We start from the raw sequence: 21,463 nt of genomic DNA, 5'->3' as shown, positions 1-21,463 counted from the left end.
TGCAGAGCCTCAGCAGTCACCTATCTTGCTGTAGTTACCAGTGAGAGCCCAGTGGAGGGTGAACGCCCTGCCAGCTGTGGCCACCACTGGCATTGCAGCTGTTAGCTGATGCCAACCAGCCCACCTGAGGGTACAAGGTAGCTTTCCCACTGAGCCAGCAATCAGCCAAGAAGTCTCACGGTGCTCAGCGGGAAGGAGACAAACGGATCCAGGATAGAGATCAAGTGAGGAGGGAAGTGATGAATGGCGGCGGGTAGGCAGGCAGAAGGGCCGCTGGGACCTCCAGCTGGTCCCCATGGAGGTGCAAGCGGCCAAGCTCCACACAGAGCCACCCAGCCCCGTGTCAGCACTTTGGGGAGAAGCTGAGAAAAGTGCTGAGGCGGCAGCAACGTGGGGAGATGAGGTGAAGTGGTGAAAATTTAACCACCCTGATGAAAGTCTAAGTGTGCATGTTAAACAGGCGAGAGGGGGAGGGATGGGGGAAATTGAAGTGTGAGAGGCAAAAGTATGGCAGGAGGTGACTGTTAGAGAGAAACTGTGTGCTTCTCAAACTCTAATTTTACCTGACACCCCAGGGTGCAGTGCAGCTCTTTTATGACCCTGGTTTGACCTCAAAAGTAACATCTTATCCCGTTTCCATTTTTTTTCCTCATGATAATTAGCTGCAAGGACACTGTTTTGTTTCAAAGACAGAGGCTGTATCCCTCTGCACTGCGGCCTGGCTCATATACATGCCAGAGTCTCATAGCGCTTTTGTGGACCGCCTTTCACATGAAGCAACCAGTTTGCTCTGTGGTGTGTGGAGAAGTGTGCAAAGGAAGAGAGAGGTAGAGTCAAGCAGTGTGATTACATAAGGTTGGGTAACAGGCTCACTGTGGGGATACACACTCACTAGACAGTGTTGATGGAGTCTTTCACAGGCCTGCTGGGGTGTTGATTAGGATGTGCTCACAAACAAGGACCAGATGCTGAAATGGATCTTAATATGCTTTTCTGTCTTTGTTTGTCGCTCCCTCTGATTTATGCTCATCCCTGCCATTTCCCCCGCTTTCTTTTTTGCCCTTTTGGCTGTCCTCCCTCTGTGTGTACACCAAATCACATCCCATTCTCCATTGGCCTCCCTCTCCCCAATTTTTTCCCTCTCCCGTCTTCCACTGATTTCCAGGTGCGGTGCGAGCCTCCAGCATCTTCCCCATCCTCAGCGTCATCCTGCTCTTCATGGGAGGCCTGTGTATAGCTGCCAGTGAGTTCTACAAGTCACGCCACAACATCATCCTCAGCGCAGGGATCTTCTTTGTGTCTGCAGGTCAGTCAAACACCCGCAAAATGAAACAAAAGCTTGAGAATTTGTCAAACCATCTGCACTAATTTTGAACTGGCTGCAGACAATCATTCGCACTCACAGTCAAGCAGGCCAATTTAGAATCAGTTAACTTAGCATGCATGCCTTTGATATGTATGTTTAGTTAACTTGGAGAAACCAATGCAAACACAGAAAGGTGGTACATAAGAACCCAGGGGTTTCTTTGAGGCAATAGTGCTAACTAATGCACTGCTCTTTTTCTATGTTATGTTCTGTCATAAAGTATTCACACTGGACAACATATATTTAAGTACTGTGTTTGATATGGCAGTATCAGCCCAATGTATCAGTCAACCCTCTGTATTTATAACCCCATTTTTGAATTCATCATTCATCTGTTTCATGAAAAACATGGCATCTTTTCACCCCAAAGCAAATAAATAACATCAGAATGCACTGACATGTAGATGAAATGTACATTTAGTTTGGGTACAAGCATATGTGCTCTAATTACAAAGCAGACAAGTACAACGCACGTAAAATTGCTTTTACTGAGCAACAAATTCACTATTTTGATACAATACAAGAAATCAATCAAACATATTGTCTTTGCTTTTGCAAACTGATGGTCACTTTACCTTAAATGCCACATAACAGTTGAAACCAGCAGGTATTATTCATAATCTGTTACGATTATCTGCTTAAAGAAGGGATAAACATTAAACTGTTGGAAGCTGGAGGTTAGACTACATCTACACTGTAAACCAAATGTTCAAAGTAATTAAATACATTAAGAAAATGTCAACTTAATTTTTTAAAAACAGTCCTACTAACTCAAATAGCTTATGTTCATCTAAAATTTTCTTACATTTGAATTAGTTCATAATTTATTGTTTTGGATCAACTTCAACTATTTTGGCTATTAAGTGCTCGCTACTTTTACTAATTTATTTAAATTATATGGCCGACATCTTTGGAAGGTTTTGATTCCTGGTGTCAGTTTGAACCCCAAATATAAAAGATATTTGTTTTTAGTCTGCTATAGCAGCTGGGTTGATTCAGATTCTGGGAAAAGACAATGAGTGAACAGGGACCGAGAATTAAAGTGTCCTTGTCTTTTATTAGTTGCTCACAGGTTCTTTCACTAACATTATCCACAAAGTTTAACAAATTGTTTTTGTTTGGGGTTTTGTTTTGTTTTGTTTTTTGGGGGTTTTTTGCTCTTTTTTTGTCACTTTTATTTTTTTTGGAACATTTCATAAACATTTTAAACATTTAAAAAACAATTGAAAATTATTCATTTAGTGCAGTGCAGTTATTAGGCCATTATAAAAATCTGCATCAACTGCAAGCTTTAAAAACAATAACCTGACCTTTTTATCTAGGTTTGTTTTGTACTAATAAAGACTCCACTAATGCTGTAATTTCCTGTCAAATATGGAGGTCCGCCCATGTGTCTGCAGTAGTTTGATTTTAAAATGTGAGTGGGTGGGACTGAAGACTCATTGAACCACCAATGTTTGTATCACAGTAAGTATTCTACTTTTCTTTAGATCTCACTTTTTTCCAACCCATTTTAGTGAAATGTCAGCAAAGCAATTCTCATTCAGTGACACCGTTAGCTAACAGTTAATAAGCTAACAGCTAATAAGATGAGTTCACCGTGGTAGCTGAGACAGACTGCTACATTTTTACTATAGACAATGTGTTATTCTGAGGTATTTGATTTTTTTTGTCCTTTTTTGATACAATGCTCTCTGTCCTATATAAACATTATGATGAAGTCTTTCAAACTTAAGGGGACGGAATTAATGAAAATTTCAGAACTGGAGAAAAAGTGACATAAGCTGGTAAAAGCAAAGAGAAGTTAACCTTTCGTGATATGACCATGTAGAGCAGGGGTGTCCAACTCCAGGCCTCAAGGGCCGGTGTCCTGCAGGTTTTAGACGTGTCCAGCTGATTTAAATGGCTAAATGAGCTCCTCAACATGTCTTGAAGTTCTCCAGAGGCCTGGTAATGAACCAGGTGTGTTGACACAGGGTGATATCTAAAACCTGCAGGACACCGGCCCTTGAGGCCTGGACTTGGACACCCCTGATGTAGAGAGATGGATAAACTTTTTAGGGGGGGGATATGTTACTTCAGCCTTTTGAAAGTCAGAATTCTCGTTTCAGTGTCTTTCAACAACATCTAATATTACCAGAATCCAAATGTGTTAGCTACTTCACTCAATTTGATGAGAGGCATAGGTTCTTGTTCTCACCATAGCAAAGGTCATAACTTGCACTTTTTTTCCGATGTAGGTGTACTCAAAGCACCAACCTTCAAAGGGGTTCAAACAGAACATGCCCAACACGTTCCACGCCAAACCTAATGGCCATCTGATTCAGTCAATTACTTTTTTCAAATAGAAGTATCCTAATACAGGTAAGACAGCAAAAGTTTTGGCTGAAATGTAAAATGTTAATAATGAAAAGAGATTTGAAATGAACCTCAAACTGAGACTTTGAATTCTATTCTTGAATTCACTTTGCTTTAATTTTTAGCTTTCCTCTTTCTTTTCTCCAGCCTTACAGCTCAACCTTCAACATCATCTGTCCACTATATCCAATATTCCTCCTCTGCACACGCCCAGACCATCTCAGCTTTTCCTCTTTATTTGTCACTGGGGTTCAGTGGACTCAGAACAGATTACAGTCTAGAACACAGATCATCTGTTTTTACCTACCCACGTGTAGTTTGTTCTCAAAACAACTACAAAATGCAGAGTTGTAGCTAAAATAATACATGGCTTTTGAACATAACTCCGACACAACAAAGGTTCCTGGATGGTGCTTAAAGACTTAACGTATTATAAAGATTTGCAGAATCTCCTGCGTCACAACAAGTATAAACCACTTTTCTGATGAAGATGATTATGATGATTAACTGGAGAGGTGATCTGTCATACAATAGTCCTGTGAATTAGAGAATTAGTTTGTGATCACATTCTCTGATTCATTCAGGACGAATCAAATGAGCCATATCTGAGATGATGCCACGGCCCTCGTTATAGTAATCTTTGCCAAAAACCCACTTCATTACCAGACTGTGAAAGTCCTTCAGAGTGACTTTGTGGAGGTCTCCCAAGAACTGCTGATGAACTTCTTAGTCATGTTTGGAGTGATCTGTGCACTACACCTACTACTACAACTATTACCAAGGGACTGAACAACACTGTATTCCTTGAGAGTACTCTGTAATCTGGTAAACTGTTCCCCAAAAGTGTGCATCACCGTCTCAGAGCACAGTATTGTTTTTGTTGTTTTATTTTATTATTTTTGTTGCAATAACTGAACTTCAAGACATTTCTGATGGTCATTATTTTGAATATGAATGTTAACAAAGCAGGTTGTAAAATAACAGAACCAGGACGGTTGTACATAAGCATTTAAAAATGTAGCATTTCATCAGTTTACAGTGTAATTAGTCACATCTGCTATTTGAAAAAGACATATGTCTTTAGCATTTGATATTTTTGAATATTAACAGTGCAGTGTGTCATCAGTGGAGGCCAAGAAAATACTGTTGAACTGAAGAAATGTGCTTTTAAATTTTGAAGTACACAATTGGTTTTTGTACAGTTTGTGTGACATGTTTTTGAGTTTTCAGTGTCCAGATCTTTGAGTTTTGTGTAATTAAAAAAGATCACAAAAGTGAACAACAAATGTGACTGTGTTTCACTCATTCCTTTTAGGTAATGTCAACTTGTTCTCATGGCAGATATGAATGAAAACTTTAAGTTCTAGTTACTAAATATTTTTCAATGTAATTATTAAACATTTTACTTTTATTTTAGTGAAAAGGGTAAATGTGAAATGTACACAATATAGTAGAGTTCTGATAAACTGAAACATTTAAGTTCATCAACAAGTTCTGCTAAATTCTTTGGGTTTACAGTGTACTTCAAAATGAGATCAAGTGAATATGTTCCCATAGAGTGTAAATGAGGGAAGCTGCTTGCTTGGCTCTGTGTAAAGGTAACAAAATCTCAGATGCACCCTAATTTTTACTGTACAGGCACGATGTTGGTGTTTTTCCTCTCAGTATTTGCTATAAAGTACTTTTTTAAAACTTAATGTTCTACACCATGAATTCAAAAGGCCATGCTGAAAACTCTCAGGCTGCTGGTCACGTCTGTCACTGCAGCTACAAGTCACTTCTTCTCTTCCCTTCCTTTCATTTCTCTTGGTCCTGTTGCTAGGCTAAAAACCACCCGTTGGGACTCATCTCTAAAAATATGGTGTCCCTGACACACTTTCCCTACAATCCATCTTCCCAGAAATACCATGTCAAACATTTCTGTGTGTGTGACTAAACTAAAAAGGCAAAGTAAGATATATAGATGGAGACGTAAATATATATAAAGAGATCATATATTTGGATATATGTTCAGACTATATGCTTTATTTCAATCTAGACAAGACATAAATGTCCTTTTTTGCCACAGAAAGGGCAAAGATTAAGACTGTAACATCAGCCGTGTTGGATGAGGAGTTGGACAGGATTAGCAGACTGTGTACAGTGCCTGAATCAGCACTCTAAACATATTTGGTGTGAGCGTGAATGGTAAGTTACCAGGATTAAAGGCTTGAGTTCATCTTGACTGATACTTTGTGTCTTGTTTTCTCTTTGTCTTTTTTCCTCTATCTTTTTTTCCCAATAAATCGACAATTCTTCCCTTATTTTGTGCCCATCTTACATCTCCCAACACGTCAGGCCTGAGCAACATCATCGGGATCATTGTGTACATATCAGCCAACGCAGGAGACCCTTCAAAGAGTGACTCGAAGAAGAACAGCTACTCTTACGGCTGGTCTTTCTACTTCGGTGCCCTCTCCTTCATCATGGCTGAGATGGTGGGCGTCTTGGCCGTGCACATGTTCATCGACCGCCATCGACAGCTGCGAATAGGGGCGCGCGCGGCCGACTACCTCCAAGGCTCGGCCATAACACGGATCCCCAGCTACCGCTACCGCTACAGACGCCGCTCGCGCTCCTCCTCCCGCTCCACAGACCCGTCACATTCTCGCGACACCTCGCCGATGGGCCTCAAGGGCTTCAGCGCGCTGCCATCCACGGAGATCTCCATGTACACGCTTCCCCGGGACACCCTCAAATCCTCCGGCACACCAACCGCCACCTACAACTCTGAGAGGGACCACAACTTCCTGCAAGTCCACAACTGCATCCAGAAGGACTTGAAAGACTCGAGCCACACCAACACAGCGAACCGCCGCACCACGCCTGTATGAGAGAGTCGACACAGGCCAGGCCAGCACGGCGGAGACCAGGAGACACGGAAACCCCTGTGGGTGGAGAACGCCCCAGGAGAAGATGGATTTCCATGTTTATAGACATTTGTTCTTTTTGTTCAGCTGCATGACTTTTCCATTACCATTGTTGAGAGAGTTTCAACAAGTCTGCTGTGTTCCTGGATTGAATGGCAGAGGACTGAGAGTGGGACAGGATGTCCCAAGGAAGTGAGCTCTGTCAGGTATTTTTGAGCAGGATTTGTTTGTGAGGTTCGGGGCGCTGACAGGGAGGGTGGGAGGGGTGGGCATTTATGAGACAAAGAATTGGTTTCATCATTTCATTGCCCTTATGTTTGACAGTATTGCCCCACAAGTTTGGTTGGAGCAACAGGTCAAGCTCCCCCCTCAGCCAGCCTGCCACCTCTTTTATTTACTGACTGATTTGTTCATTTTTTTTGCATTAAAACTGTGAATTGTTACAGCTTGGGATTCAGTAAGAATTACCCCAATCTGTAATCTCTAACAAAGGTACTATGTATACATATATATATGTATTACTTTTATAAATAAATTATTACGTTAATAATCAAGAGATACAGACTTTACCGAAGCAAAAAAAGAGAGAAAAAAACACACACATACACAAAAAAAATCGAGTTAACTAAACCAAGTGCTGTTGTTAATATGAGAAAAGACTCTTTTAGTATGCTTTCATTCGAAGGTCAAGAACAAGAGATGGTCCTTCAGGTAGCAGCAGTACAGCAGCCACCACAGGCAGACGCAGACAGTAGAATAATATCTTTTAATAGAACCTTCTCGTCTTTTTCTTGGTCCCTGTTCACTTTCTTTTTTTATATGGGGGGGTCGTAACGCGAGAGTCGAAACCCCTTAACAGAAAGAGCCAACAAAAGGGGGTTAAAGGTCACACAAAGCGAAGACTCCAAACACGACTTCTGCTAAATAAGAAAGGAAGGAGCAGAGGGCAAGGAAAAGAAGAGGACGCCAAACACAAAAATAAAAACAAGTTAAATATGAAATAGTACAAGAGAAGCTAAGTGACTCACAATTTCAGAAATTAAATGCATGCTATAAAATTACAGCAAATCTGCTCTTGAGAAACTTAAGTTTTAAAGGTTAATAATTATAAAGGGGGGGGGAAAAGCCAAGGCGCTAAAGTATTAATGTTTTCATGTGTATTTTTCTTATGTTTCTTATTTATTTATTTATTTAGTTCATTACTGCTTTTGTGAGACGAACCAAACAATCTACATGGAACAAAACTGCTTTTTTAAATGGTTTGGTCGATTTCTTTATAAATATATAAATATATGTATGTATGTATGTATTTTATTTTTAAAACTCACACAGCCTTAGTCATTTCTTTGTTTCGTTTGATTTTTAATGTGTTGTTCAAATTGAAGGTGCCAAAACCGAATGATCCTATACTTGGATGCATCAAGTCCTGATGAATAAAATACGAACCCTAGGGGGAACAAATCATCACGTTTCACTGCGTGTCTCTACAACACCTTCTTGTTTGTCGCACTTGTCTGTCTGTCACATTTTGATATCTGAAATGTTGGTCCTTATTAGAGAAGAAAAGAAATACAAACAGAATCAGGCTTGAAAGGAAAGTATTTGTCAAACAGAGCTGTGGTTTTTAGCATTTATAATGTTTTGACTTCATTGTGAATGTGACTTTTTAGCCTTTTATCTAAAATAGATAAGTTCAGGAAAACACATGTCTCGAAGTGCTTGATAACATGACCTAGACCCCATGATATTACAGAGAAAACAATAACAATTCCCAACAAGCAGAGCTTGGCAACTGTGAGGAGTAAGAACTCACTTTTAACAGGAAGCGACCACCTGCAGAAGCAGGAGAAGCAGAGATGTATGACATGCCATGTGATTAACAATGGCATGTAAGCTATGCCTTCTGCTTCCCATAATGAATAAAAGGGAAGCAGAGAAGAAATGCTAAGTGCATCATGCGACGTTTCCTCAGCAGCTCGAGCCTATAGCAGCATAACTAAAGGCTGATTCAGGGTTCTAAGCATAATCTTAAAAGTAGATGACCTACCGCTGTTCTAGCTGGTGCACCATGGCAGGAGCCTGGTAACTAAAGGCCCCGCCTCCCACTAGAAACTCTACGAACTACAAGTCTGCAGTCTTTTTGGGGAGAAAGATCTTGGACCTGGATTTACAGGAAGCCAATATTTAAGAAAAGAGACATATAATCACTCTGTGGTTGCTCACTGTGACGTTATGATTCAGAGATTTTTAGGGCAGCATATGATAATTCAGTATTTAGAATAGTTTAACTAATTTATTTGTGTTGTCTGGCTTCGTAGAGAACTACAAGTGCACATTTAATGTATGCAGTGGTTTCTGTTTTCTGTTGTTTGTTTGTTTTTTCAATAATATCAGCTAAAGTTTTAATATATATAACGAGAGAGGAATCAGTCCTTGTGCAGAACCCTGGTGAACTCTGACTCTGACTAACTTTTAAGGACTTTTGAAGAGTCCTGATTTATTGGAAGAAACTGGAATGTATCAGATAAACAGGATTTAAACCAACATTATTTATTACTGTGGTGGACTGAAGTCTCTGTAGTAAAATGTCAAATAAGGGAGGACAAGCGCTGAGGTGAGTAACATCCACATAATTATTGTCTCATATTTTTTTTATTTTCAGGTTTACTTATTTAAGAGTTTGGCAAATCCAGTATTTCACAAGGAAAGATGAAAACTACAATAGATGCAGATGCTATAATTACAAAACAAGATTAGGTGAAATGTGAAAAATATTGTGAAATTATGGGGAATAATGTAGGCTACTCCTTTTCAACACGCAAGGCTGTAAAAGGAAGGCCTTTGTAATAAAGGGTTGAAATCCGTTTTTTATACCAATCAGCATTTACAAGATCTCACATCTGCCTATAGCCAAAGACACAAACAGGTCCAGGATCAGAAATCCTGTCAAACTTGTGGTCTGAAGCTTGAGCTGTCAGAGAGAGATTATATTTTTCTGCATTTTGGAAGGTACACTGAACAAACTATAAACTGTTTCTGTTTACTGTTAGCCATCAAATACACTGATGATGAAATTCAGAAAAAATGATTAAGTCCACTTTAAGCACACACTGCTTACAACAAAAGTCACTCGGATTAAATAGGTAACTGGATAATTTCTGGAGTGATTAATATGCTTAGGATGGCAACAGGATATTTAACACTTCTCAATCATGACTCCTTTCTACCATACGCTAATCTCAGGTTTCTTCAGCTGATCGGGTCTTCAGCAACGTTATGTGGCGAAAAAATTAGGTCACCTGACCACCTAGATATACTGAATGACCAGGCTTTTCCATCAATTGATTTGTTTTCTTCCCTGATGGCACAGACATATTCTAAGATGGCAATGCCAGGATTCATCAGGCTCAAATTGGGACCGTGTGGTTCAGGGAGCATGGGGCATCATTTTTCACACAAGGATCGGCCACCACAGAGTGTAGACCTTAAGTCCAATGAGAATATTGAAAATCTAGCATCAATACAAGATTTTGGTAAATAAATAAATAAATAAATAATGCAACATTGGACAGAAATAAATGTTTTAACTCAGTATACAGACATTTTTTCCATCTTTTCTTTACAGAACCATTTTGGTGTTAACCTTATATAGTATATGGAATAAAGAAATGCCAGGAGTTTGATAGAGAGCTATTTTTCAGACACTGAATATCTATACAAAATATTTGCTATTTGGCATCTTCCTTCTAAAAAATATTGGCATCAGCCTTCATACACCCATAAAAATAAAAGCTGAGCTGTCAGACATAAAACCATGTGTGCTCTGCTAAAATCAGGGCCTCAGCCTGCTGTTGTAAAATTGTGATAACACGCTGTAATCGACCACTGGGAGCTGCAATCCAAAAAATATCACCATTGCCCATCAAATGTCTGACTTTACCTCGTTTAAAGCATGGCAATATCTCTGTTTAACAAAAAGCAGCTCAAACCATAAATTTACAAAACAGGCTGTCTGGGAGTTTTATCTCTTGTGCTTTACAAACACAGCTCTTTTACACAGTAGTGAGCACATTTGTTCCTTTCTTTCTAAAAAGCCTCAGAGAAGCCTGCATGTTCGATGCAAACAGCAGTGGCATCTTTCTGCATCGAGGCATCCCCAAGAAAGAAACACGGGTTTGCAATAACACAGTTCTACCAGAGGTTTGCCTGCAAAAAGAACATCCAAAACCTTTCTACACCACCAGCCTAAAAGCATTGCTTTCAGAGCCTAAAACACTGCTGCAAGCGTGTGAAGTGCTAACTGTACGCTGTTGAAGCAGGTGTACAAAGCAAATCTATTTGTGAGACAAAAGGCAGATTGTTCTTCAGCATGTGTTTCTTGTGCAGAGACAAGTCAAACCACTGAAATAAATATAAATCAAAGGATTTGCAGACTTCTCTGTGAAATTATGCTCTTAGATATCCTCTAAGCTCTGGACACTTTCAGATTCATCAAATAAGAGGGCAGAGAAAAGTTTCTCTTTAAAAATGTGCTGAGATCCTAATAAGCCATTATCTGAGTTCATGGACACGAGCTGCTCCCCATAAATTTGAGGGGAAAATGTGTCAACGTAGCAGTCTAAATGAATAGGGCTTCTTTATGTATAGCCTCCTTTATTCAGAATTCATAAGCAGAAGCCATTTTACAAGCCTGGATTACATTAAAGAGAAAGTATGTGTGTGTGTGTGTGTGTGTGTGTGTGTGTGTGTGTGTGTGTGTGTGTGTGTGTGTGTGTGTGTGTGTGTGTGCGCGCGCCCTGTGGAGGCGCCTAGGTACAGCTTCCTCACAAAGCAGCACCTGGCCTCGGTGCAGCTGTCTGAATGTCACATTTTTAATATGTTTTAGGAATGAATACGTTTTTTTTCTTTTTTTACTTTCCCCTCTCAGCTTTGCCCGAGTATATCATCTTCATTTTGTCATGCTGTCTTCTCTGACTTCTCTCTCATAACTTTTTCCAAATCAGTGTCTTGGCTTGTCACGCTATGCAGTGATTTGGACCTGCCAGACAGTAGGCAGACACAGGGCCATAAATGTCCGTGAAACAATACATCAACTGTGGTATCGCAGATTGGAAGGGCAAGGACAAGTTCAGCCCTTATTTCTAATTTGGAGAGAGTTTAAGTCGTCACCTTTTAAATCATTGTTATTCAGGAAAGGTGTCCTCAGGCTTCGCTCTTGGTTTCAGTCTTATTTTACACAAATGCTGGCAGTGCCTGCTAGTTCTAATACATAAATTGTGGTTGGAAACCAAAGACTGTTAACACTCATTGGCCACGTTATTAGGTAAACTTCTTCAGCTACTTGTTAAAGCAAATAATAATCAATCACAAGTGAGCAAGATAACAGGATGATGTTCATGGCATGGTTAGTAGACACGCTGGAGGAGTTTTGTCAGAGAAAAATGGTCCGACTGCTTTAAACTGACAGGAACTCAAATAACCACTTGTTACAACTAAAGTATGCAGAAGAGCATTTCTGAATGCATAAAACGGTCTTGAAGCAGCAGAAGACTACGCCAAGTGGAAAAGTCCACATTCACCAGATCTCAGTCCAACAGAGCACCGTCAGGATGTGGTGCAACAGGAGATTCACATCCTCTGTAGCTCACAGATCTGTAGCAGCTGTGTGATGCTATCATGTCAACATGGACAACAGTGCCCTTGCCCATAGAAAACCCATATAGAAGCAAGAATTCCCAGAGTCCATGTAGGATAAATATAACTTTGCCCCATCCACATAGCTCCACAGTTCAGCTACACGCTGTGGGCCCACAGAGGCAATTTTATTCATATAGCGCCAAATCTCAACAACAACAACCCAGCCTCAAGGCGCTGTATATTGTAAGGTTAAGACCATACAATGATACAAAGAAAATCTCAACAATCATATGACTCCTTATGTGCAAGTGCTTTGGTGACAGTGGAAAGGAAAAACTCACTTTTAACAGGAAGAAACCTCCAGTAGAACCAGGCTCAATTCTGGATTTTACAGGGCCAACGAAAAGAAATGAATATAGGAGAAATCTGCTCTCTGTTTCTAGTCCCTGTAAGTACTCTTGCTGCAGCATTTTGGATTAACTGAAGGTTTTTTTGGACATATTGAGTAGTTCTATATATTTAATAAATACGCATTGGAGGACATATCCTGATCAAAAATGACTTCAAGATTCCTCACAGTGTTACTAGAGGCCAGTGTAAAGAGGAAACATCTGGCTAGACCCTGCATTTCTAAGATTTTTAGGACCAAGTACAATAACCTCAGTTTTATCTGAATTTAGAAGCAGAACATTAGATGTCATTCAGGTCTTTATGTCTTTAAAGCATTCCTGCAGTTTAACTAATTGGTGTGTGTTATCTGGCTCCATGGATAGATAGAGTTGGGTGTCATCTGCATAGCAGTGGAAATGTAAGCTATGCCTTCTAATTATAGTGCCTAAGGGAAGCATGTATAATGTAAACAGAATTGGTCCTAGCACTGAACCCTGTGGAACTCCATAATTAACCTTTGTGTTTGAAGAGGACTCTCCATTTACATGAACAAACTGGAGTCTGTTACATAGATATGATTCAAACCACTGCAGCGCAATACCTTTAATACCTACCGCATACTCTAAATGCTGTAATAAAATGTGTTTTTAGTATCGAATGCTACAGTATCTAAAGTTGTACGCAGTGAAGAAGTAAAGATCTTAACAAGATATTCACATCTGCAGGAGTAGCAGTTCTGCTCTGTGTTGGAGGTGAAGATGATAACAGCGGGTGAATTATATTGTTAAACTTAATTACATCACTTTCAGAAAGACGTCTACTGTGATGAAATCCATTTCAATGCTGTGTAATCCATTATTGTAAATTTAAATTTTATTAGGAAATGATCAGACGAAAGAGGGTTTTCAGCAAATACTGTTAAATGTTCAGTTTCTATGCTATTGGTCAGAACAAGCTGTAGACTGTGATTAAAGTGGTGGGTGGGTTCTTTTACATTTTGAAAGAAGCCACTTGAGTCTAATAATTATTTTATTTAAAAAAAACCAATCCTGAGATTCAGGCAGAAGCTCTGAGTAAGACCCAGGTGGACAATAGAACAGCAACAAATGAAACTTTTGGGGGGGGGGGGAGTTTTCTGGCTAGGGTGGTCAAAGCTAAGCATTGGGCTTTCAAATGAATTAAAACTCTGTCTGGGTCTTTAGTTGATTAACAAGCTAAACAAGTCACTGCTGGTACAACTGGGGAGGGAACCAGAGAAAAGAGTCTGACATTGTTTTGGTAAAGTTACACAACGACTCAGTATTAATTTTAGTGACCTCCAATTGACGTAACCAGCTGTCATTACTGCCAAAGTGAATTATAATTTTATGGAATTTATGTTTACCCTTAGCCAGCAGTTTTAAATTTCCCTCAGTGTCGCCTGTTCTGGCCCCTGGAAGACAGTTGACTATTAGAGGAAGAGCAGTTTTCCATTTGCTGAATGACAACTGTAAAGTAGAACAAGTGGGAAGACTTTCAATGTTTACATATTTGTTAAAACATCCTCCTCTTTTCTTCAGTTTCATACAGAGAGTAACTAGATGAGTACACAGTTTTGTTTTCTTTGTATAGCAGGAGTTGTGCAGAGGGCCTGTATTGAGCGCTCTTGCACCAAAACTAATGACAGCTTCACCCTGCAGATGCACTAAATCATCACTAAAGTTTGTCCATGCTTTAACAATTAAGACAGAGAGTACAGTCTGAGTCTAAGAAAGCAAATAAATAATCCTGAAAGTCAATGAAAAGTCCTCAGATTTGACATCCAGGTAAATGGGAGTGCAAATTAGTCGACATCGCCAGGCTCCCCTGCATTTAACCCCCTGCTCTCCTTCATTTTCCCCTAAGCTTCCTCTTCTCCCCTCCCTCTCTTTCTTTTGTTCCTGCTGTGGCGATCAAAGTGTCTCTGCAGAGCTGCACGATCAAAGACGTGGAGGGAGGGACTCCGGAGGAGGTGAAGAGGCCTCACCCTGCCTGGGTTGGCAATATTAACATGGAACACACTGGTTTTGTCTTTTTGCCAGAGCTTGGCTCTATGTCTCTGGCACGTTGCAAGGTTACCTAACCATCAAACCCACTGGTGACCTTTGTGTGACTTTACTGGACAATATTCTGGAACTGAGGAGCAAGCTCCCACTGGAGCTGTTCCTCCCAAGATGCCACCAATGTTATAACTGCTGAGAAGCTCACAGTAGAAGTCCCACATTTACTCTCTGAGAATTAAATGTGTGTGCAGATATCCATGCGTGGGAATGTTTGTATTTTTTCCCCATTTCATGCAAACAGTGGATCTGCATGAGCAAGCATGTGTGCGGGTACATGTGTGTGTTGTTTGTGCTGACCATGGAGGAGTTGCTGACAGCGCTTACCTCGGGTTATTTTTGGGTCATGTAGAGTTGAATAGCAATGGAGAGCTTTAAGCAACCAGCTGAAAAGAAAAAAAAATCAGTGGAGCAAACATAGTCTGAAATGACACATTCACATCACCCCCACTGCTGATACGTACAAGCAGCAAGAAGCTTCATCATATGGACCAAAGAGCAGTCTAGGCCGTGTCACTGCTGTTTCACCAACCATCTAATGTTTTTAAATCCAACTCTGAATAGAGGACTTTTTTTTTTTTAAAGAGGGGGATATAAAGAGGAAGAACCTAAGTAGGCTACAGCACACAAAGTGCTCTGGGACGCGTGAAGAAAATGCAGTGTTGTGCTCTGCCCTCTGGTGGTACAATGGGAGAAGGGTGCAGAGATGCTGCCTGCTCCATCAGCTCAGGGAACGCCGTGTCCATGAACAGGCCTGGAATACTGATGCCACAGTGCAGGGGTGCAGGAGCTGCAGTCTGGCAGGCCCCAGAGAAGCACTCAGATTCATTGTCCTCTACAGAGACACAGACAAAAGAAGACCACTGACTTGTCTGTGAGGCCTTATAGTCCTAATCAATGCTGAACGCGATATGGTTGAAGAGTTTTAAGCCTCAAAAAAGCCAAAAATGTCTACATCATTTGATGCCTCGGAGGAAGAAGAGAAAATGCTCTCTGCTTGTTTATGCCTTTTTTCCACACTTTGAATTTAAGCTGAAGGACGCCCCAAAAATACTGTAAAATAAACTTCATAACAGTAAAATAAAAGTCCCAACAGCTGTGATGAAGCTCACAGTTAAACTGTAACACTGTAGCAGCACACTTGTCTGACGTCTGCATACCAGTTCAACTGACTGGAGGAATAAATACTGGAAAAGTAAAGACATCACCTCATATTGTCTAATATCCTATAACCTTACAAAATAGAGGTCCCTCAACATTGTATGTTAAGGTAGGAGAAAGATGCTAAGATACATTCGGCCACGTGAAGGAGGGAATGATGCTGAAAAAAATACTTTAAGGTTTTTCATAACTCAAATAATAAAGTAACTGAACATTGTTACTGATGAACAATGTGTGGGGATGTCTTTGATTTCATTGGGATTGTCCTGTGGTTTCTTCTAGCTGGTTGGATGGGGTTCTGAAGATGATCAATAATCAGTTACAGGTTTATTTTGATTTTAGTCATATTTATTTGGAGCATGAACTGACTGAATTTAAAAAAAAAAAAAAAACAAGACAGCCACTTATAGCCTTCAACTAAGAAGGCTTCAGATACATAAAAACACTCTAGTTAATACTAGTTAATTACTAGTTAATCTGTGAAATGGAGCAACTAACCTTCTCCCTGAAACTTGAGACTGCAAGGTTTGGAACGCACTGGGAAAAATGGACATTCTACCAGACTGTGAAATAAATCATTTGAAAGTTTTGCCTGTTTGTTGTGTCAACCAGTACCTTCTTATGCTCTAAACAACGAGCACAAATGAACTGCGGACCTTTTTGCATAATGATGTGATCCATTTCTTAACTGTTTTTCTTTTTTGGTTTCTGATGGCAGATGAATTTTGTAGTGTGACTCATGTCCTGCCTGTTGCTGTGTGATGGTTCAGATGTTCATAACACAATGAAGTGTAAAATGTGTTTGAGAGTATCAGGATAATCGCATACTGACGATAATACAGAATGATTTATCGATACTGTGTCAAAATTGAACTTATAATATTGGAAATAACTGCTTTATCACAACTGTGCTACATCCATGCATGTGCATTTTAATGTAACCACACAAGAAATGGAAAAGATGAGGTCCTGACTGATTCTGTGTCTGTGTCAGAAATAATTAGGAGTTGGGGTTTAGGGTTCTTAGTGAATATACAGTATATCTGGGCTTTGGAGTTCAGGATGTCCTCCTGCATCCGACAGCTTGGTCCTCACCCTTTATCTCCACACACTGTGACATTACTGCTGTTTGTCACATGCCAAATACATTTTCTAACCTTCATGTTGGAAATTTAGCCAGGAGAGGAGCCACAAAAACACATCCTTAGGCCCTGTGAAAGCTACACAGCCAAGGAACATGCTGCTACAAAATACTCTTTTTTTTTAATTTGTGTTGTATTTTTGATTGGAGGTTAAAAATGATTGGAAAAGGCTCTCCATAACTTTATAATGGAGAGATAAAAAACATAAAAGTATAAAAGCAAAAACTGGAAATTTTAAATGTTTGGTCATTTTGGTGATAATTCTTTAGAAGTTTAAACATTAATAGTCAGAAGTAGAGTTTGGTAGAGAGAATTTGTTTTGTAAAAGTGCTTCGTGGCTTTATTTAGATTTGATCATTACTGATGAAACAGTCTACATGGCGTCCATCAGGTTAGCTTACACACATTACAAAATCCTGATCACTGAAGAGAGACGCATCGCCTTTTCCTTGAAGAGCCCTGCTACCTTTCATCTGTATGCAGATACAGAAAAACAAATGCAGAAAGCCCTGATTAAGATGATTAAGATTTTCCAAAGTTGGCAAAAAAAATTTGTGTAGGAGCTGAAAGTAAGAAAAGGACGAACGTAACAGGTTTTAAAGGCTTTCACGAGATTAATAAATACAAAAAACTGTTGATCATGTATCTGTTGAAAAAGGGTCTTAGAGGGATAAAGCAGTGTGAGAGTCACTGTTGGACCAGTTGTTGCCTGTGGCCTCCTCCGTGTGTAATAATGGTCCAGAGCGTGTGGTCGTCCCCTCCGACAGTCTGTCCTCCTGTCAGACGCCACGCCACGGCGCCACCCAGCCACTTCCCCGACGCTGCAGGACGGCGTGCCTCTGACTCTCTGCCAGCCGGACGTTGACGATGCCAGCAGGCACACCAACACACAGTTGCACACACCTACTTATATGTGCAAGCAACTGCGCACACTCTCACACACTCACATAAATCAAATGCTTGGCCCTCCTCTCCACTGTCCCAGCATGCACCCTGGTTACCTGGCTGCTGTCCCACTAAGAACAGCTGCTACCACAAGACTGGACTGGAGGTTCCACTGCATGGTAGCTCACACACACATGCATACACACAAAGAATCACATAAAAGAGCCACAAACAGTACTGGCTTCATTCATCCCCAGCTCTGATGCAAGCTCATTTCAGGTGATGGAAGACTAAACCAGAAGGTAATAACTTTTTATGGGAAGATAATCAACAAAAACTGCCACAACAAACAGACATAAGCACAAAAAGATGATTATAAAGATACAAAAAACCAACAACAACAACAAAAAAAAAGCAAAAACAACAAACAGAGGAAAAAGAGACAGAAATTGATACAAAATAACCAGATTTGTTATGATAATAATGTATGCAGAATTAATGTAAAAGACACAAAATACACACAATTGCTAAAACATTGATACAGAGTGTCCACATAGGCAATAAAATGACAATGAAATAACATAAAATTACTGAGACACAAACAGGCACAGATGTATAATTACCATTAAAGGATGCAAAGCAATCAAAGACCGCACAGATAGAAAATAAACCCAGCTTGATGCAAAATGACTAAGAAGAGATACAAAAATTACCACAAAACACAAACAGTTATAACAAATAGGCAAAAATCACCACAGAGATGCAAAACAGAGGCCAACTGATTCCAATAGTGAGTAAAAAGTGAAACAGAATAACAATATGATAGAACGTGGAAACAAAATGAGAAAGTGGTGCAAAGTAACCAAAAACTGATCCCAAATTATAAGGAAAATATATCTTTTTTTGCAAAGGACCTAATCATAACCATAAAATTTTGCAAGACGACTGAGACATAAAGTAAGAGAGAAGAAGAACAAGCACAAACTAACAAACACGGCCCAAAAGCAACGTCCATAATGTGACCTGACCACAAACAACTGCAAGTACGACAAATATGTGTTTATTTCTTTCAGTCTGGTGTGTTGCTCGTCTGTAGGAGGGTCGAGGCCTTTTCCATGCCACAGTGCAGCCGTGTCTGCTTTCTTAAATCCTTTCCTACCTGCTTTCTTCATCCTCAGCTCTAAAGAGAGCTCATTTGAGATGATGTAGGACTGGACTAATAGAGTGAAATGGTGCAGGGAGGGCTTTATGAAAAGTGCACAGAGATGCTGTTTGAGCAGATGCACGGGGTCATAAAGTTAGTGCCTGCTGGGACACCTGGACTCATCTGAATGGGATACAGGGAGCAATTAACTGTTAGGTATTTTAGTACCACGGTTAGCATTTACAGAAGATTGTTTTATACAGAAAAGAGTTGCTCAATAAGGCCCATATACTAGTTGTTTTTCTCTTTCTCTGTGACCCAAGAATTAATGTGTAGGACTCACAAGCTGGTACCTCAAGGTCGAAAACACCACAGAGATGAGACCACTTCCCTACTCCCATCCTCCCTTCCTTATCTCTTAGAAAAAGGCTCGTTAAAGGCTAGGTGGTTTGTTTCAGAATTCACTAATGAAAGAACTCTGTATTTTATGTCTAGGAGTGTATTTTGCTGGGATGATCATAAATTATAGCTGAACTGATAAACTACACAAGGGATACTTTGCTCAGAAGGCAGGAAGACGTTTCCTTATTTAGTCTGTACCGGTTTGAACTGGGAAAGCTGACACACGAACCTTTTTTTTCTCTATATAAACTGCTGTGTATCAAATAAACCTTTGAGTTGATTTGGGAAGGCAACCTGAAGCAGTCTGTGTTTCCTTGTTCTCCCAAGCTGCTCCCGGCGCTGTAACTAACCCAGCTGAACGGCATACCTGAGTGTTACTTTAAATAATTAGGAATCTTAGAAGGAAAGGACAAAACTCTGCTTATCGCTCACGCCACGGAGGAAACCCGGGAAGGCAATTTCCTTCATTAACGGCATTATAATTCTTGCCCTTTCAGCGTCACATTTAGCGGGGAGGCTGTGGGGGGGGTGGGGTTACGTAAAGCCGAGCTCTGCCACTGCTTTGATCTGCAGCGCTGCTTGTGCTGCAGCAGGGCAGAGGTCAGAGCCGCTGGAGGTGATTATGTAAGAGCAGGCCCATCTCCATGACTGTCCTCTGGCCACAGTGACACGGGGCTTCAGCATGCTTCCTCCTCCTGCTGCTTCTACATGTACATCAGAAACACTTCACCACAAGTGTCCTTTGGAGGATGTGGAACTGCTTTGGTAGAGAAAATGTCAAATTCTTGAAATGCGGCTGAACAGAGAACGATCGTACGTCAACTCTTTGGGCTTTCAGGTTAATAGGACGTGGGAGGGACCTTGAAAGTCTTCACAGTAGATCCACATTTTTGCTAAAAGTGCTTAATATTATGCAGGGATGTCTCAGAGAGGCGTTTTGGGGGCATCTAAATGGCCTGTAGAACCCTCTCAGGGTCTTCCTCATTACCAGCGGAAGAGGTTTTTTCAGTTTTTTAGCAGTGATGAGTCGGACTGGATGATGCTGGGGCTTAATTACCGTACAGCAACTGCTCGAGTTCTGATGTCAGCTGAATGCAAGCATTACAGCTCAAGGACACATATAGCCTGTTAAAACATGCCATGTTAGCGAAACTCTGTCTTTCCGTCCATCAGTTCTGCATAGGTGGCTGCTCTCATCACAGCTGACGCCGACCTTTTCAGCTGCAGAGACGGGACGCACTTAACAAGCTCAGTGGGCACATGAAACTGTACGTAACTCACTGTATGTGTATTCACTCATTCCCTGAAGTGTAATGACGTACACTCTGTTCATTTTCATTCTGCTTTATGAGATTTTTTGCACTTTCAGGCTTCTTCACCTTGAAGTTAAGAGGTTTTTTGTTTGCTTTGCTTTGAATAAGGTCTATTCCTAACACAAGCTTTAGAAATGTTCACATTTTGTTCTACAACATGAGGTGTGGAAGTAAATACTTCACCTGTGAATTGTGAAGCTATTCCAAAGCTGTGCCAGAGAAGGAGTTTCATAACAAGATAATGACACTAAAAAGGTTTTCAGGGACATTCAGCGTCATCACACCATGGAGATGGTGACCTTGAAGTCAGCATTGTGTAGTTTATAATTTTTCTTCTTGCCATTGCATTTATGTGTCAAAAAAAATCACGATATTATCAGATTATCTTGTTGAATAAAATAAGTATCATAACATCTTTTTTCCTCACTGCTTATTTTTGTGATCAGCTTGTGGAAAAATCCAACCAGCTTGTGTAGTGATGGAACCAGGGCTACGCTAATTTCTGTTGGCCTTGCAGTACTCTCTCTGTACCCACCAAACTACTGAGTTTGGTGAATATTTGTACACGTCATTATTAGTGGGGATGCCAGGTTCACAATACAACTACTTGCATTGTGTTGTTTTTCCTGTTCATCACTGTGTGGGGCTGCTTTAATCCTTCACTCACTGGCCACTTTA

The 21,463-nt window shown here is 40.4% G+C and overlaps 1 protein-coding gene across 1 annotated transcript in view; it reads left to right on the top strand.

Annotated features, from left to right (window-relative positions):
• The window catches only part of cacng2a (calcium channel, voltage-dependent, gamma subunit 2a), a 78,008-nt gene extending 71,411 nt beyond the window's left edge, over positions 1-6,597 (top strand). Inside the window, exons 3-4 of the mRNA XM_085352864.1 lie at positions 1,166-1,306; positions 6,062-6,597. Coding sequence (XP_085208990.1) covers positions 1,166-1,306; positions 6,062-6,597 — 677 coding nt within the window. The remainder of the gene's footprint in view (positions 1-1,165; positions 1,307-6,061) is intronic.
• The last annotated feature ends 14,866 nt before the right edge of the window (positions 6,598-21,463 follow it).

This window comes from Diplotaxodon limnothrissa, linkage group LG4 (assembly GCF_057381915.1).
Source record: "Diplotaxodon limnothrissa isolate DT_005_m linkage group LG4, D_limnothrissa_male_GT1.1, whole genome shotgun sequence".
NCBI classification, from domain to species: domain Eukaryota; kingdom Metazoa; phylum Chordata; class Actinopteri; order Cichliformes; family Cichlidae; genus Diplotaxodon; species Diplotaxodon limnothrissa.
This window is presented reverse-complemented; position numbering and strand designations above follow the sequence as displayed.